Source organism: Nothobranchius furzeri, chromosome 5, assembly GCF_043380555.1.
Source record: "Nothobranchius furzeri strain GRZ-AD chromosome 5, NfurGRZ-RIMD1, whole genome shotgun sequence".
NCBI lineage: Eukaryota > Metazoa > Chordata > Actinopteri > Cyprinodontiformes > Nothobranchiidae > Nothobranchius > Nothobranchius furzeri.
Genome location: NC_091745.1, coordinates 68541954 through 68560662, shown reverse-complemented (window position 1 = coordinate 68560662; position 18709 = coordinate 68541954). Strand labels below are relative to the sequence as shown.

At 41.7% G+C, this 18709-nt stretch overlaps 1 protein-coding gene across 1 annotated transcript in view; it reads left to right on the top strand.

The window, feature by feature from the left end:
* Positions 1-17555, top strand: part of xrcc1 (X-ray repair complementing defective repair in Chinese hamster cells 1) — a 34590-nt gene extending 17035 nt beyond the window's left edge. Inside the window, exons 11-17 of the mRNA XM_015950012.3 lie at positions 8404-8485; positions 8576-8666; positions 10652-10700; positions 14580-14713; positions 14868-14958; positions 15050-15125; positions 17339-17555. Of these exons, the coding sequence (XP_015805498.3) occupies positions 8404-8485; positions 8576-8666; positions 10652-10700; positions 14580-14713; positions 14868-14958; positions 15050-15125; positions 17339-17449 (634 nt within the window). The 3' untranslated portion in view covers positions 17450-17555. The remainder of the gene's footprint in view (positions 1-8403; positions 8486-8575; positions 8667-10651; positions 10701-14579; positions 14714-14867; positions 14959-15049; positions 15126-17338) is intronic.
* Positions 17556-18709: the final 1154 nt, after the last annotated feature.

Here is an 18709-nt window from a genome sequence, read left to right as displayed (position 1 = left end):
AATTTTTTTAATCGGCTTTTAAAAATATTTTCGGCCGATATAGAAGAAATTGAATATATCTGCCTGATATATCATCCGACCACTAATTATTAGCATTCGCAACTCCACAACATGGCAAAAAGTGTTGAGGCTTGTGTCATTTATGGAGATAAAACCTCAACATTGCATTTTTTGCATTAGAAGAGTGAACAAAAGCAGTAGAAGAGGCTCTGCTGTGAACCAATAATATGCAAGATTTTTGCATATCCATCCATCATCCTCTGCTTATCCGGGGTCTGGTTGTGGGGGCAGCAATCTAAGCAGGGAGGCCCAAACGTCCATCCCCCCATCCACTTGGGTCAGCTCCTCGGGGGGGAATCCCAAGGTGTTCCCTGGCCAGCTGAGAAACATCACGTCCTGGGTCTTCCCTTAGGCCGACTTCTGAGTGGTTGTACCCGGAGGGATCTAGGAGGCATTCTAACCAGATGCCTGGGCCACCTCAACTGGCACCTCTCAATGTGGAACAGCTGCAGGTCTACTTTGAGCCCCTCCCAGATGACCGAGCTTCTCACCCTATCTCTAAGGGAGACCCCAGACACCCTGTGGAGAAAACTCATTTTGGACACTTATCTGCGACCTCATTCTTTCGGCCGCCATAGAGGAGCTTTAGGTCGTCCGGCTCAGCTCTCTCTTCACCACAACAGATCGCATCACTGCAGACACAACACCAGATCTCACAGTCCACTTTCCCCTCATTCGTGAACAAGAACCTGTTTGCATATGTTGAATATTAATGAGCAAGACTACAAATCCTGTCTTTTCCTGGCCTCACCCCCACTCCTTCGACAAACGTCTGCCTTTGAAACAGGAGCACAAGTCTTTTTCCACAGAAAATGACTTCAACTTAAGACTACAGCTAATTCATTTCAAAAAATGTGAATGAGACATTTCACTCACATTCTCTTCCATAATAGATCTTAGTACAGTGCTCATTGTTGACTTGAACTGCGAGAATTCAACGCTCCTCACAGAGCATTTATCAAATTTTAATATTAGAATATTTAGCATTTTTGAATCACCTTATCCGTTTTCACTTGAGTGTTTAAGTGGGGTTAGATTATAGTTTCAGATTGAGTTAGGTGTGCACAAATGGGCAATAATTAGCCATTTTGTAAACCATTGGTACCAATGTTACTGATTTCCATTATCAATGTCTAGAAGATTAGAAAAGTGCTCAGAGGTTTACTGTTCCTGCAGTTAAAGTGGGTTTTCTTCACATAGCTGAAATATTCTGTGAATAATCCAAAGGGACTGGTAGAGAGATGTGAAAAATTTAAATAAATACTTCTGAAGGTCGGTGGCACACAGCTGATCATTTATTCCTGGGCTTAAAAATTTGCGTCTTCATTCTGTTTCCAGTCCACCTTTTTCTGTCTGTTTCCATTCACGCTGAAGAGATTTTATCCTGGTCCTACACCCCCCTCCCCCATTGTGGGAATAATCCATTCCCCAGCCCATCCCCACCATCGTGCCAAATGTGAAGTGTGCAGCTTTGATGATGTATTCTTTATTTAAAAGCAGCATCTGCTATGGGTAATTAAAAGCACCACTTACTTTGATGATCACAAGTACCTGAACAAATCGATGCGTCTGTCTCTCTCAAACTGTTGTCGCTGAGCATGTGAAGCTAAAACGCAGTTTTGCTTGGTTCCTGAGTGTATGTTAATGACATTGTTATTACCGCTAAGAACCAAAGCAGTGTTATTACCCAATCAGTACGGGTCCATAGAACGATGGAGAGAGCAGAAAACAGTCCAGCTAGAACCAAAATAGTGAATATGCTTCTCATTTAAGCAGCTCTGTGTGAAAAAGTGGGTTTGATACAAGATTTCAGTAGCTTAGGAATCTAGACAGATGGTAGGCGATACAAAATGATTTTGCTCAGTATGTTGGTATAGCCACGCTCCATAGGAGCCTCAGCAGGTCAACCGTTGGCCTGAACAGTGTGTCGGTTTGGTGGGTGGGATGTTACTGTGACCGAGTGTACAAACTATGATGGCGATGGCTCGTTTGAAACGGCTTTGGCGTCATCTTTGGACTATTTAGACGTGGGCTTTTCTTTGAGTCAAGAGCAGATAGAGGTACTTAATTAGAAAAAGGTTGCATTAGCTTTGACAGAGTCTGGCGGACTGCCCCATCGACTGACATCCATAGCGACGAGTACGTGACGTTTGTTGTAGCATGTGGAGACTGTTTGAAAGACGACTGTAGATTCCGCTCCCGTGATGCTAACAGAACTACCTTAGGCTGTCCTTTGTGTCTGAGAGAGAGTCCTGGAGATGAAGGCTTCTGCTGTGAAAACCTGACCTACCCCCTGCCTTCGGATGGGTGGTCTTCAGCCCGGATCACACTGTGTGATATTTGGCCGTCGCTCAGGATAGTTCATGTCACACTGTGACAACTCCAGAAAGGTGGCACTCTGTACGGTGCAAGATTTCAGTGAGCCAGACTGCACAACGTCTCTCTTCAGCAGGAGACACTGCGTCATGAGCGCACCTCCAAAAGCATACGTCACTAAGCAGACCGCTAAACAAAACAAAGCAGAAAAGATAAAAACACTTCTTTTTAGTGTCCGCTCATGACCCAGCTCATCTTCCTCAAAGAGGAAGATTTGCTTTTAAAACCCTCGCTTCGGCTGCAAGTCTCCTTTTCCCGTCTTTCAGCCAAACAGCGAGCTGTCTGCTGGTCATTCATCCTTCTCCTTTATACACAAGAGAGTAGGAATATGTCACAGATCGCTGCAGTATCTAAACTTTTGCCGTGAATTCTGCCTCACTGCTCTGCAGCTCTGCTCTGTGTGACAGCTCACACCCGCTGTCACGGAGCGCAGCTTCCTCTGTCCCTCAGCAGCGAACCGCTACTGAACCATCCCTTTTATCGGTTAAATATGTGAGATTTCCATCAACAGCAAAGGGATCTCATGTTTTTGCGTTTCGTTTTTTATGTTCGTGAGCTCATCTCCTCTCAGCTCTCACAGATCACAAAACCACGGTTTTCACAATTTATCTGATGGTCTAAAAAATGTAGTTTAATCATTTTAGGTATAACTCCGGTTTAACTTGGACTCTTAACAGAAGAAAAACTGGTGTGTAGTTTATAATCCACATTTTAAACATAAATTGAAACCGAAGCTCAGAGAGGCGGAGTCTTGCTGCTGCAGCGTCCCAAAGGTGTGTTTTCATTGGTCGGTTGCAGACAGGAATCGTAGGTTTTCAAGCATTGTTACGTCCCTCAGCTCGCCAGGAGTGATGTGGTAGAGGGAGTAAGAGATGCGGTGTGTAGGTAAATAATAAACAGAGTAATTTGTGTCACAAAACAAAGAACTTTTATTTAACAAACACAAAGAGCCAACAAAAGGGAAAAAGGTTAAACATAAAGCGCCAAGCCAAAAGGGCTGGGAGGAGAAAATATGTTTAACTAAAATATTTACTATAAAAAAAACACTAAATGCAATATATATATACAAAACCAAACAAGAGACGTCCTGGTAAGCAGGAACGCTCAGGGGAGGTCCAAAAGGGGGAGTCAAAGGCCAGTCCAAAGTCAAATATCCGAAATCATTATTATCTAGAGTCTAAACCACTAAGCAAAGCAAACCACGAAGCAAACACACCAGCACAAGCACACGAGGAGAAGAGAGCAGTGAGAACACCTCCGTGTCCACACTTCCCTGTACCTTCTCCATGACTGAGAGCAAGGGCGAAGCTTTTGACAGCTGAACCAGGTAATTATCTAATTGCTTGCAGCTGGGCACCGGGAGACTGAGGCAGAAGCTACTGAGGCCATTCTGTGGCCGAAAAGGGGCACTGCACGTAACAAGCATGCTTGTAGAGTAGACTGTCTGAGGCTGATTTGGGTCGTGGGACGGCTCAAAAAACTGTTGCAGAGCCGGTCACACTACACGTTCACAGCATGGTGCACATACATGCAAGTCAGCCTTACGTTCACCGTTTTTTGTCATGATTCTGCTCAGGACGAGGGATTTGGCAAAGACGGCCAAAAATCGAACAGTGTAATCCGGGCATAAGCCTGGCGAGATCTGCAACCGAAGGAGTCGATGTGCTCTTCACTCCTCGATCTCCCTCCCACTTGTGTTTCAACAATGATCGAGCACTTGCCGAAATGGCTGCTGCTCTCTCTGGGGGAAAATCATGTCCCACACCCTCTCCCCACCACCACTCCTCCACCTACCCATTGGAGTCTCATGTTATGAACTGGTTGATGTTCGTACCTATATGCTTGAGGTGTTTTTTGGCATAGCAAAGCTACCCCCTGTCGGGAGTACCTCTGTAAACTGCAAATGACCGCCTTGACGGCTGCTCTAGTGGTCTGCCTGTACCTGTTTTGTTCTACATGTTTTGTGTGTGTGTGTGTGAGAGTGAGAGTGAGAGTGAGAGTGAGAGTGTGAGTGTGAGTGTGAGTGTGAGTGAGTCCGTGGACAGGCTGTACTGCAGAGACAAATTTCTATCCTTCAGGGTGCTGAGGCATTGACTACAACGTGGATTCTGATTCTTCTGATTCTGGTTTGGGACCCTGAGGGATTTACGATGTAGTTCTCTTGGCATATTTGATCATGAAGAAAGTTATTTAAAATGTTTGATTTAATCTTAGTAAATCAAAGTAGCCATGAGTTGAAAAATAATTTGTGACATTTATCCCTTTTAAAAAAATGTTAAAAGAATAATAGAAAAAAAAGAAGTTATCAATTCAAATATTACGTTGTAACACAAAGTGGTACAGGCTGTGGTGTTATCTGATTTTACCCCAGAAACAAGTCTCATCTCCAATCTTAGATGAGCTGCTCAGGCGTGTTGGCCTGTTTTTATGTGATAGCTGCTGCTGTCATAAGCAGCCGTTTCAGCGCTACTCCCCTCATCCACAGCCTCATTTTTCATTTTCCAATTTCCTGGCTTAAGCATAGGTCAGTAAAATGTCCTCCTTCTTTGAGAACAAAAAAAAAAAAAAAAAAAACATCACAGCTGATCTGTGGAAAATCAGCTCAGACTTTCAAGCATATAACTTTCATCTGATTTTGTGGTGGCTTGGAGGAATATAGTAAAAAGTTATGTAGAGGCGTAAAATAAAGCTCTGCTTGTGTGTAATATAGATGTGTGAGGGAAGCTGAGATGATCTGGTCCTATCTTATTGTTCCAGTGATTTATTTATCATTATCGTCACTTATTTGGCTTTTTAGAACTTACTGTTTCTGCACATTTTGCTTCTACATCTGCACAGAGCAGTACCCATGTAGTTTTAGTATTTCTCCTCAAAATGAGCCTTGGGAGCTGTGTTTAGGATCTGCTTCATGCTGAGATCTAGCCGCTAGTATCTTCTGTCCAAACGCAGCACCATTCCATTTTGTTGTTGATGACCTTCAAATTTACTCGCCTACGAAATAGTTTTTTTAGTAGACTGCTTGAGCGAAGCTAAGCAAAGTACGCCCCACAACTTCTTGAAGCTAAATGACTCAAAGATGGAGATTTCACTCTTTGGTGATCAGAATGTTCCGGATGATGGTGTCAGTGCTCGTCCTTGGTAAAGTCCTGTGTGAAAAAATCTTGGAGTCTTTCTTGATGGTTCTTTTGGCTTGAAGAGACAGGTGAGCTCAGTAGTCCAATCAGGTTTCTATCATCTAAGACGGTTAGCAAAGGTTAAACGGTATCTTGCTGAAGTCTGACTATGTCATCTATCTGTTTGTTTCCTGTCATTTGGACTACTGTAGCTGACTTTACTTGGGCCTGGAACAGTCATCTTTAACTAGACTCCAGCTGGTTCAAAATGCAGCGTGACCATGTAACCCCAGTATTGGCACCTCGCCATTGGATCCCTGTGTACTACAGGATCCTCTTTGTTTTAAAATCTACTCATGGCTTGGCTCCACCATACATCAGCAAGTTATTGTCCATCTACACTCCCGTCAGAAACATGAGATCTAGCTCACAGTCTTTCTTAAAGAGCAAGTAACGCCTAAATTAACTTTTTTTGCTGATAACCTGTGTAGGGTTTGGTAAATTGAGTGCTTTAAGAGCTCGATATATATTACCTCTACTTATGACCAATAAGCTGTGATACTCTATATAGGTATAGAACAGTGGTTCCCAAACTTATTTAGCCCCCCCCCCCCCCCCCCCAGCCCCCACATCGGGGCATGGCTCTATATATATATATATATATATATATATATATATATATATATATATATATATATATATATATATATATATATATCAGATGTCAAGCTAAACAGAGAGGGTTAAAAAAAATTCCCCATCACTTTCATTTTTTAAATAGTAATTAATAAACATTCGATACCATTACAATTTCCTTTGATTTCATTTTGAATAAATATTTAGAGTGCCCAGGTAGAACATAAACAATGCAATTTAACGGTTTTCTTAAAGTAGGAACATTTAACCTGTGCGGCCAGAGCGCTCTCCTTCCTTCTGCTCTGCGTAAACCTGAGCTGATCACCTACTTGTGCGTAATCAAATGTCTATAGGGGACAAGATATAGCCATGAGGTTCACTTTTACCTCAGACCGACTTATTGCTGTTTTATGGTGTGGCTGAATCTGCGATCCGCTGTTATGCGGACTGGAATAACAAATGCTGCAGTAACAGGAGATGTGGTCAGGTTCATGAGGAGTCACTGGCTGGAGCGGACCCGACTCATCCCAGAAGCTAATATCTTAATTTGACCTTGAATGAAAAATAACCTCTTAAAAGTTTTTATCACGGTGGAGGCAGCGTTCATTTCTGCCTTCAGTCTGACGGCGCACCGGAGTTAAAGCAGCGTGTGCGCTTATTGAATCTGTGTGTGTGCGCGCGCACGGCACAGCCGCTCAAGTCACCGCGTCTCGCGCTATTTAAACCAATGTTGTAAAATGACTTCTGCCCTGCCCAGATGTGCTCACATGTGCACCCGTGAGCCGTGGTTCAGCCGGAACGCGTCTGACCTCTGACAGACGCACTCTGAACTTCAGATCTTCAGCGCGCTGTCAATAGCCTGAATGGGAATCATTTCTTGTTATTTTGTTACATCCACAATGTTCTGTGTGTGAGGTTTACAATGTCAGAACACCTGCATGAGACAGGTGTTAATTACAATCTGCCAGAATGACTCATCACCTTCAGATTTCTCCAACACCGTTAAAAATGATCAAATACGGAACATATCGGCGTGCGCAGGCCAGAGTGCTGAAGCTCGACGCATTGTTATTATGAAGCTAGGGCACATGTGGAGGACACGCGCGCAAAAATATACTTGTTTTCAATTACATTTATTGGGCCCACTTACTTTTTCTTTGGCCCACCCACAAATGAGTTTCTACACTAATGGTGACATATGACAGACTTCTCTGAGCTCCGCAGCCATTACACTTTTCACCCCGCGCACCCCCTAGCGGCAGCTCGCGCACCCCCAGGGGTGCGCACACCACACTTCGGGAATCCCTGGTATAGAATATCAACCTGCTTGGTCTTGGTGTTTAATCAGAAGATTCTAGGATTCTTTGTTTTATTCAGGGATTGTAAACACTTCGTTTTGATTCAGAAAAGAGTCAGGTTTATAAAAGTAAGAATTTAATTCACAAACAATTAAAACATGACAAGTTAACTAATATTTACTGTGAATGGATGAATCTAGATGGAGTAGATGTAGTGTATGGTGCCTATGTGTGAATGTGATGTTATCAGAACTTCCGTATTTAGGAAAGCTGAGTTCTTGGTGTAAAGAATTTGGTTTGCGTTAAGCTATGAAGTTGATTATTAGCAAAAGGCATCAGATGCTATCTGTGTTTCTACTTCACCCGTTCTCGGAGACCATCTTCATGGATCCTAAGGTCAGAAAGGTCGGATGACCTCTGGCACCCAGGTCCAGTAGATTGATCACAGCACCGACTTCTCCAGTCCAGAGATGTCTCTGGTCACGACAGTTGGATGGAACCGCGCGTCAGACGGACTCTTAAGGAGTTGAAACAATATCAGCTTGTTCTGCATGAACTGTTTGCTGTATCAGCTTTGCAGGTGCAAAAAGATTTTGACGACATGTCAAAAGCTTTGATGGGTCAGAGAGGTTTTGCTTCTGATGGCCGTTCTGAAGCTTTCTCAAGAACTGAGCTGAACCGTTGAGCTGAAGTGAACTGCTGAATCACTGCAGAATTTTTGGAATGAAAATAAATTCCTAAGCACGCCTTCTGCCAGCTTCCAAACTCCAAAATGCAAACGCTGCCCGACAAAAGCCGATTACACGTTAAATCATGTCACACAAGTAAACCAGAGGGAGCCTAAGATGTATTGTTCAGCTGTTCTTTCGCTCTTTGGCCTTTTGTCATCCTGACACTTAATGTTTCCTTTATTCCTTCAGGTATTTGATGGATGGAGCTGAGTCGAGCTCGGAGAGCGAAATGGAGGTGGATGACCAGAGTGAAGAGGACATAAAAACAAAGGTCCATTTGGTTTTCTAAGTGAGACGATAAATATAATAAGAGGGAAAAAAGATCTGTCAGTTTTAAAACTCAGGGTTTGGGATGGTTTAGACTCCACAGAAGCAGGAGACTCCTAAAAAGACACCAATAAAGAAGGATGAAGATGATGAGTACGGTGGCTCGACTGATGTGGACGAACCAGGTAATCAACTTTTACACTAGAATTGTCTGTTTTCATCCTCACACTTTAGAAAGAGTTACTGGGTTTAAAACAAAACTCATTGTTTTGTGAAACTGACCATAAAATTTGGTTTTAAGAAGAAGAAGAAAATATCATTTCTATAGCGCCTCTGAAGATAAAAATCACGAGGCGCTTCACAAAAACAAAAAAATGTCGAAATATAAAAAATAATTTAGAAAAGGGTTAAAAATATATTTAAAATTAGCAAAAAATAGACAGTTGTGATTAAAAAATGTTAAGAAAGAGAGAGAGTGAATAGATAAGAGGGAAATCAGTGGATCCTGAGGAAGGTGGAATAGGTGGGGAGAGCAGAATAAAGAGAGTGGTGAAGAAGGTCATACAAAAGCCACGTTGAACAAGTGAGTCTTCAGCTGCTTTTTGAAGGAGACCACTGAGTCCACTGATCTCAGGCTCAGGGGGAGAGAGTTCCAGAGTCTGGGGGCCACAGCAGCAAATGATCTGTCACCTTTGGTCTTTAGCCTGGTGCTGCACAACCAGTAGGCTTTGATCACTGGACCTCAGGGACCTGCTGGGGGTGTACGGACTAAGAAGGTCACCAATGTAAGATGGCGCTTGTCCATGTAAGGCCCTATAGACCAGAACCAGGATCTTGAAATGAACCCTGAAGTTGACTGGCAGCCAGTGAAGCTGGAGGAGAAGCGGGGTGATGTGGGTGTGTTTGGAGGACTTGGTCAGAAAAGAAGGTTAAGTAAGTAAGTAAGTAAAGGTTTCGATTCAAATTGCTACTACTCAGAGTCAGTAGTGCCAACGGTAATATTATATGACATATTGTGCCTATCTTAGCTCTGGAAGGTGTAAAATAACACGATACGGGTCCTTGAAAAACACGATTACCCTTTATTTCTCTAACAAATAAACCAATCTCCCAAAAATCAACATTGATTCTACTAATCTCCCCTTTAAGCTCAGCTTTTATTACCTTTTGTTTTTCCATACAGACTTTAATCCAAGGTTCTCTTCACAACCTCAAGGCTGCATGCCACAAATAAAAAGTTGCAATGAATAATTAATATGTCACATAATGAAACTACAAACTAAGTCTCCACACATGCTTTTAATCAGCAAGGTGAGGGTTTTAATCAAAGCAGAAATAAAACCTTCATTCACCTCAAATCCCTCGATGCATAAAGATGATGATATCTGTAATAAACTCATCTAAGAGCTGAGATTAGGTAGCTGCGACACGTGGCGGTCGATTCTATTAGCTCACATAACTAGACTGAGAGGGAGCAGCCGTGGTGATGAAGAGGACTGGATGAATGAAGAGGGGCTGGGGGACGAAACAGGAGTCCAGGGATTGGACTAAAGGCCTGACCTTTATGAGGCTCTTGGAAATGGATGGGAGGACAACAATGACGCTGGAAGATCTCATACTGTAGGTGTAGTCGAAGGGAAAAGAGCGGAGATGGAGGCTGGACGTAATCACTGTGGAGGGACTTGTGCATGATTCTCATTTCTATGTTAATGTGAGGCCAGGAGGGAAGTGCTGAGGTGCATCATTAAGGCGGAACAACATGCGCTGACACACCAACACACCTCCTACATAGGGAGATGCTTCCCTCTTCGACAACACAGGTGGTTATGGTAATAGCCATGTTGCCAGCGAGGTTATGTCTGCTGATGTATGTTTCAGAGAAGCAAGGACTCACCTGGCATTTAAATTAGACGGTAAACTCCTTTCCCCAGATGACCAGGGGGAATTTAAAGCAGATTTACCTCTCAGACATTATTAGAGTTAATTAGTTTCAAGATTGGGGCCACAGTGCAGTCGATGTGGCTTGTGTGTTGATGAACTTGTGTGTTAAGCTATATAAAGGTTGAACGTGCCATAAATCTCTACAAGACCTTTCCCATCATCTAAATATGCTTTTTGGGAGATATGAGCCACAAAATGATGAAATCTACTAAACGCTTCCTTTCTACAGGAGGTGATGATGATGATTCTGCGTTGGACACAGAGGATGAGCTGCAGAGGTACGCAGAAGAAAAGCAAAAACAACGTGGGCGGAGTTTCATGACTAATCTTATTTAACCCATAAAATGTATATATATATATATATATATATATATATATACACATACATACATACAGTGGGGCAAAAAAGTATTTAGTCAGTCACCGATTGTGCAAGTTCTCCCACTTAAAATGATGACAGAGGTCAGTAATTTTCATCATAGGTACACTTCAGCTGTGAGAGACAGAATGTGAAAAAAAATCCATGAATTCACATGGCAGGATTTTTAAAGAATTTATTTGTAAATCAGGGTGGAAAATAAGTATTTGGTCAATAACAAAAATTCAACTCAGTACTTTGTAACATAACCTTTGTTGGCAATAACAGAGGTCAACCGATTACTATAGGTCTTTACCAGGTTTGCACACACAGTAGCTGGTATTTTGGCCCATTCCTCCATGCAGATCTTCGAGAGCAGTGATGTTTTGGGGCTCTCGCCGAGCAACATGGACTTTCAACTCCCTCCACAGATTTTCTATGGGGTTGAGGTCTGGAGACTGGCTAGGCCACTCCAGGACTTTCAAATGCTTCTTATGGAGCCACTCCGTTGTTGCCCGGGCGGTGTGTTTGGGATCATTGTCGTGTTGGAAAACCCAGCCACGTTTCATCTTCAAAGCTCTCACTGATGGAAGGAGGTTTTGGCTCAGAATCTCACTATACATGGCCCCATTCATTCTGTCCTTAACACGGATCAGTCGTCCTGTCCCCTTAGCAGAAAAACAGCCCCAAAGCATGATGTTCCTACCCCCATGCTTCACAGTAGGTATGGTGTTCTTGGGATGCAACTCAGTATTCTTCTTCCTCCAAACACGACGAGTTGAGTTTATACCAAAAAGTTCTACTTTGGTTTCATCTGACCACATGACATTCTCCCAATCCTCTGCTGTATCATCCATGTGCTCTCTGGCAAACTTCAGACAGGCCTGGACATGCACTGGCTTCAGCAGCGGAACACGTCTGGCACTGCAGGATTTGATTCCCTGCCATTGTAGTGTGTTACTGATGGTGACCTTTGTTACTGTGGTCCCAGCTCTCTGCAGGTCATTCACCAGGTCCCCCCGTGTGGTTCTGGGATTCTTCCTCACCGTTCTCATGATCATTTTGACCCCACGGGATGAGATCTTGCATGGAGCCCCAGATCGAGGGAGATTATCAGTGGTCTTGTATGTCTTCCATTTTCTGATAATTGCTCCCACAGTTGATTTTTTCACACCAAGCTACTTGCCTATTGTAGATTCACTCGTCCCAGTCTGGTGCAGGTCTACAATTGTTTTCCTGGTGTTCTTCGAAAGCTCTTTGGTCTTGGCCATAGTGGAGTTTGGAGTCTGACTGTTTGAGGCTGTGGACAGGTGTCTTTTATACAGATAATGTGTTCAAACAGGTGCTATTAATACAGGTAACGAGTGGAGGACAGAAAAGCTTCTTAAAGAAGACGTTACAGGTCTGTGAGAGCCAGAGATTTTCCTTGTTTGAAGTGACCAAATACTTATTTTCCACCCTGATTTACAAATAAATTCTTTAAAAATCCTGCCACGTGAATTCATGGATTTCTTTTCACATTCTGTCTCTCACAGTTGAAGTGTACCTATGATGTAAATTACTGACCTCTGTCATCATTTTAAGTATGAGAACTTGCACAATCGGTGACTGACTAAATACTTTTTTTGCCCCACTGTATGTATATATATATAATTAGACAGATTAAAATAAAGGTCACCCACTACTGCCACAGATCAGGTGATAATTCTGTATTTTCAATAAAAACCAGTACAAATTTTATGAAAAAAGAACAATTTCCTGAATTTTCACAAGGCTGGGTTCTATTGAACACTTAACTCCATAACATGAAATTAAGGTTATTAATAAAACTTAGATCACAAAAATCTTCAGTTTTACTAAAATTGGTTGAAGCAAAAAGGAAAACACTGAGCAATAAAAACGACTACATCTAGTATTTTTTATGACCACCGTGGTTTTCTAGGACAGCACCAAGTCGTCTAGGCATGGAATGAACAAGGTGAACGTTCTTCAAGAGTGACCTCTTTTAGAGCCTGGATGCTGGATGGAGAGTGATGCTCAACTTGCCACTTTAGAGTTCCCCACAGGTGTTGGATTGGGTTCAGATCAGGAGATGTACTTGACCATTTAAACACCTTCTCCCTGTTCTTCAGAAATGCAACAGTAGGTTTAGATGTGTGTGTTTTGGATTATTGTCGTGTTGGAAAAGTGATTAAGTGCACGGAGAGATGTCAGCATCTCCTCCTTCAGTATAGAGCAGCACATCGTTGAGTTCATGATACCATAATGATGCAGCTCCCCAACACCAGCAGCACTCATGCATACTGCATAAGGACACCGCCACCACCACCGTGTTTCACTGTAGGCACCATGCATTTCACTTTGAATTCCTCACCTTTACGACGGCATACAGTTTAGAAACCATTAGTTCCAAAAACAGGGATTTTTGCCTCATCAATCTGGAGTATAGAGTCCCAGTAGTCTTCATCCCTTTCAGCATGGGCCCTAGCAAATCCTAGGTGTGCTTTTTTTGTGCATGGGCTTCAGGAGAGGCTTTGTTCTTGGACGATACCCATGCATACCATTCCTCTCTAGTGTGCGCCGTATGGTGTCATGGGAAACGGTCACTCCAGTCTGGCTTTCCACTGCTTTAGCTAACTGCAGTAAACTTGCATGGCAATTTTCTTTAACCCTTCTCATCAGAATACGCTCCTGTCCATGTCCTGTCCTGTCAATAAATTTGTTATTAAAAAAATTAAAAGATGAGTGTAGGTTGGCAACGTTCGTGTCCCTTTAAGAAGCTGTACCACCTTGAGTCATGTAAAAATATGACTCAAGGTAATTCACGTGACAGCCCCATCTAGTGGACAACTTTTGTCTGCGCATGCCTGCAGTTATCGCCCATTTATCGTTATCGAGGTGAAATCCTCAATATATCGTGATATTGATTTTAGGCCATATCGGCCAGCCCTAAGCGCATCCCTCATAATTTATTTGTAGGTTTTTATATATTTTATTTCATTTGTACCATATAATAAATGTGTTTGGGGGCTATTTTGAAGAGTGTTTTTGTGTAAATAATATGAATTATTAGCAACCTGAATGATCTCTGTTTGAAGAAGTAGTTTATGTCCAGTAAGGGTTATGGTGGGGCTCCTACAGGTCCTTCAAATTTAATTTAGTATTTTGAAAGTGCTTTAAATAAGTAAAAAAATAAAAATAAATAAATAAATAAAAAAAAATACATAACTGAAATCGATTTTAGCTCAGTTTGAGCATAAGCGTTTGTGAAATACATTCTCAGTGCTAAAAATTCTTCAAAAATCTAATTAAAAGTGCTTCTACTTGATTTTAGCAAAGGTGAATGAACCCTGTTATGCACCAACAGCTAGTTTAAGTACTACTAAGTCCAGTTCTGCTCTCTTTCTTTCACAGAAATACATTTAAATATTAAAAATACTTTTAAATCATACCAGAACAGTCAAATTTGCAATACATATTTATTTTTGCAGAAATATGAATGCATTTTTGTCTGATTTGCAACTGTGTGTACATCAGAAGTGCTATATTTTGCTATTTTTGCCTGTAAATAACTTTAAAGTGACAGCAGTGTAAAGCTTTGAGGACAGTGGCGATCTATTTCAGACTAGCTGTTAAATGTTACACCACAAACACTTTCCTTAGGGTCCCTTAGTTATGCTTAAACTGATCACAGAACGTTTTCCACAAACTTACAACTCACAATGGGTCGTCTTTTGCAATGAGCGCTGAAACATGTGAGATTTCTTTCTTTCTTTCTATAAAATAATTTTATATAAAGGGTTTTGGAAAGCCGTCAGAAGAAGGTTCCCGGAGAGAAAACGCCAGTTAAAGAGGAGGATCCGTACGGAGGATCGACAGATGAAAACACGGATGCTGAAGCCGAGGTGGATCATCCCATCCCAGAGCTACCAGGTATGTCCGTCGCTGTCCTGGTCTTTTTCTGTCCGTTGTTCATCTTCCACTCGGGGTCAAACCTGTTCTTCTGCATCATCCTACATGTTGTATAGTGTTTCACCTGCCTCCTTTATTTTCTTCTCATTTTCTTTTGGGGTTTTCTTCTCTGCAGATTTTCTACGCGGGAAGCACTTTTTCCTCTACGGTAAATTCCCGAACAACGAAAGGCGGCTTCTGCTTCGGTACATTGTTGCCTTTAATGGGTGAGGATAAGTTTTTAGGGTATTTTCTCATAGGGATCAGGAAAAAGACATTCTGTTCTAATCTCATTACTCTCTGCTTTCTTTGCTCCAGAGTGATTGAGGAGTACATGTCGGATAAAGTGCAGTTTGTTGTGACCAGTGAAGGATGGCACGAGTCTTTTGAAGATGTGGGTTTTCTTCTTCGTCATTGTCGATGGAAGCTATTAACATTTTTATGTGAAGGCTTGCTTTATTTGTCTTTTAAAAGATCATTTTAGGAGGGTAGTTGCTTGGTAAAAATGGATTGCTCACATACACACAGTGCACTTAAAAAACTCTTTAATTTAGATTTTAAAAGATACAATTCAGGCTTTGGGTGAAGAGGCCTCTTATTACTGTGGACTTAGTATACTTTTCTAAATAGACTAATAAGACCAAAGAAGCAAATGAAAGGATTTTAAGAAACATTTAACTTAAAGAAGCAATATGTAAGAATTTTACTGTGAAATAATAAAAACTGTCTCCATCATGTTGGAAGAAAGGTTTTACCAAAGCATATTTCCTTCTCAGTTGGCAGAAGGGTTGTCATTTTTTTCTTTAAAACAAACTAACAAAAAAAAAAACAAGAGGTCATAGTCACTATTTACAATCTGTTACAGCATTGTGGAGTTCTTTACAACAGACATTACGACACAGAGCAGCTTTACGGCACGAACCCAACTGCCGGCAAAAAACCTAACTTTAAAGTACTGATTACTTTAAAGTACTACTGATCTTAAAATATACTAATAAATAGCGTACTTACCCATTTTTTATGAATTAAGGTCTCTCAAATCATGATGGCAAGTCTGATCACTTAAAAAAAAGAGCTTCCTGTTCTCAAGTCCCACGTGATGTTGTGACTGCCAATTTCCTCCATCTGAACAGCTCCAAACTGGAGGCTATTTTTTTTTTTTTTTTTTTTTTTTTTTTTTTTTGCCCCCTGCTCCCCCTCTGCTGTGGAGCCATCTCTGCCTCATTCTTTGTCAGTTTTTCTGAAGCCGACAATTAAAACTTTGGGGGTCATACTGGACGCCAGTTTTAAAATGGATACACAGATAAACCAGATAGTCGGGTCGTGTTTCTTTCATCTTCGCCGGCTGACTAAATTAAAATTGGTCCTTACCAAGACAGTTGTTCATGCTTTTGTAACGTCACGTTTGGACTATGCTAACTGTTATATTGGGTTCCCTCCTCTTCAATGGTACGCCTCCAATTGGTACAGAATGCTGCAGCGAGGTTTCTAACAAACAGGCCGATGGCAACGCATCCCACCTGTTCAGGCAAATTTGCACTGGCTTCCTGTTCAGTTTCGGATTAAGTTTAAAATTATACTGCTGATGTACAAATGTTTGCATGAAATGGCACCCTTTTATTTGGCGCAGCTTTTAAGCCCCTATGTTCTGGTGCGAACCTTGAGGTCCTCTGACCAGCACCTTCTGCTCGTCCCTCCAGCTCGCTATAGGGCACGTGGCGAATGGGCTTTTTCAGTTTGTGCGCCTAAGCTTTGGAACAAACTCCCCCTGACGGTCCGACTTGCCCCCTCCCTTCCAACTGTTAAAAGTACGTCTGAAGACATATTTTTATTCCCTGGCTTACCCAGCTGAGATGGTTTAACCCTTAAGTTTGTCATTTTAGTTTTTCTTTACTTATTTTTATCTAATTATGCCGCTGTTATGCTGCTGTCTTCTAGTTTGGTGTCCTATCGTCTTGTACAGCACTTGGTTGGCGTAGTCGCTGTTTAAACGTGCTTTATAAATAAAGGATGATGATGATGATGATGATGACTTTCCAAGAAGCGCTCAGTGGCGTGGTGCGTCCTATGTGACCACCTGACTTCTCAAAACCACGGCACTTCCGCTGTCTCTGGTGTGCCCCAGGCTTTAGAAGCCACAGTATCCTTTTGTTTTACTCTCGATATCAAGTAAAGAAGGCTAGAGGCTAACGTTGAGCTAACAATGCTAACGGTGAATTAGAAGCAAATAGTCCACTCAAAAGATTTATCAAGCTGGTTTTTCAACTGGAACTCAATATTACAGTGAAATGTATTTATCTGCTGATCAACTCACTGTGTATGACTCGTCTTTGCTCCTCATCTAGAATCTTCTGGCGCTGATCCGTAACTGACAACAGCCACAAAACTCACGAAACATGAATGAAAAAGTTGCTTGCTTGTTTTGAAAATGCCTGCAGTACCCACATTCAACCACTAGATGTCGTTCTTACTTCAGTCTTACATAATGCACCTTTCATTTTTTAAGACTACATCAGAATTTGACTTCTTGGCATCTAATTTAGCATTTTTAATAATTTGAGAATATTTTAGCGTCGTGTCATTTAAAAAACTTTTCTCTGATTACAGGCGCTGAAGGAGAACAGCAATCTGCACTTTGTCAAACCAGCATGGATTTATGCAATCAATGAGCGACAGAAGATGCTGCCTTATCAACATTACATGGTTGTGCCCCTGTAATAATAATGAAAATGGATTGAGAGGCAGATGGAAAAGCCATAGCTGTTTGTGTATTTTTAAAGTTCATTCGTCTCACTTCAAGGAAGCAATAAACATTGTCTGTTTACATCTTTGCAATGTTTTTTACACAATGTTAATGAATTAACTTCTGACGTTTTCATCACAGAGCTGAGGAAAAAAAGTGTCTATTGAAGCTTTTCCCTTCAGATAGGATTAGTTATAGATTTATTTCTAGCGTCGCCTCTAGGGTGGGTGATTGCCGCAGCCGGGTGAGAATATAAAATCACCATCACTCATTATGAAAGAAAGGAAAAGTCCCTGATTTAGAGTTTGTTTGAGTCTCTCAGCTCCTGAGCTGCAGCCTGCTGCTGCTCACCTTTCACCACCTCAGGTTAGCGAGGAGGAGTGAGTAATTGCCCCGCCTGCTTCTGCTCCTGGCTGTGAAAAGACTCCAGCTTGACTTTTATGAGATCACCTCAAAAGTCAGTTGAAAGGAACTGGTTATTTAAGGCTACAGCCAATAAAAATAAAAGCTTTATTTTAAAAATTGTACAAGTGCTGTAATGAATTGTTTTTGTGAATGTGAGTTAGTTTTAATCCCTGCCTGTGGGATGAGGTTTATGCTTTTATTTTCCTCACGTTTGAAAAGCTCCCACTATTTTTCTTATTGCTGTTGTACTTAATTATTTTTCTTCTAATAACGTTTAAAAAGGGGTGTTTGAATAAAAAAAACGTTGCACTCGTTTTTTTATTATTCTAACTCAACTGGCCTCATTTCTCCCTGTCTTGGTCTGAAGTTGCAGCTTGAGAGGCTCTTTTCCTTTTCGTTCCCTCTCATCTCGAGTCTCCTCTCCACTCTCTAATTTACTTCCCTGCCTATTTCTCGCCCAGAGCCACTAGGTCTCCTGCACTTCAGTGGAAGGGATTAGAAGGGCGGTATATGGATGGGACACGGGGAAGGAAGGGACAGTAAATGCAAGGAAGATGAAAAGGGTTCAGTCCTCTGCGAGTATGCATTTTTAAAAATAAACAGGCTTTGGATTGTCCGATTGTGTGTGCTCACATCTGAGTGGTGCCTGTTTGTGCTGTTTCCCGCACACACAGATCTGCTCTTCCTAAAGCAGATTTGTTCAGGGTCAAACTAATTTGTCTTGAAGTAGGAAAATGAATGACAGCCTATCAAAATTTCATACTCCATTTAGATGCATATCTGTCATTTTGATAGCCGGGAGTATGGGCTGCATTGAAATCGTCTCGTTT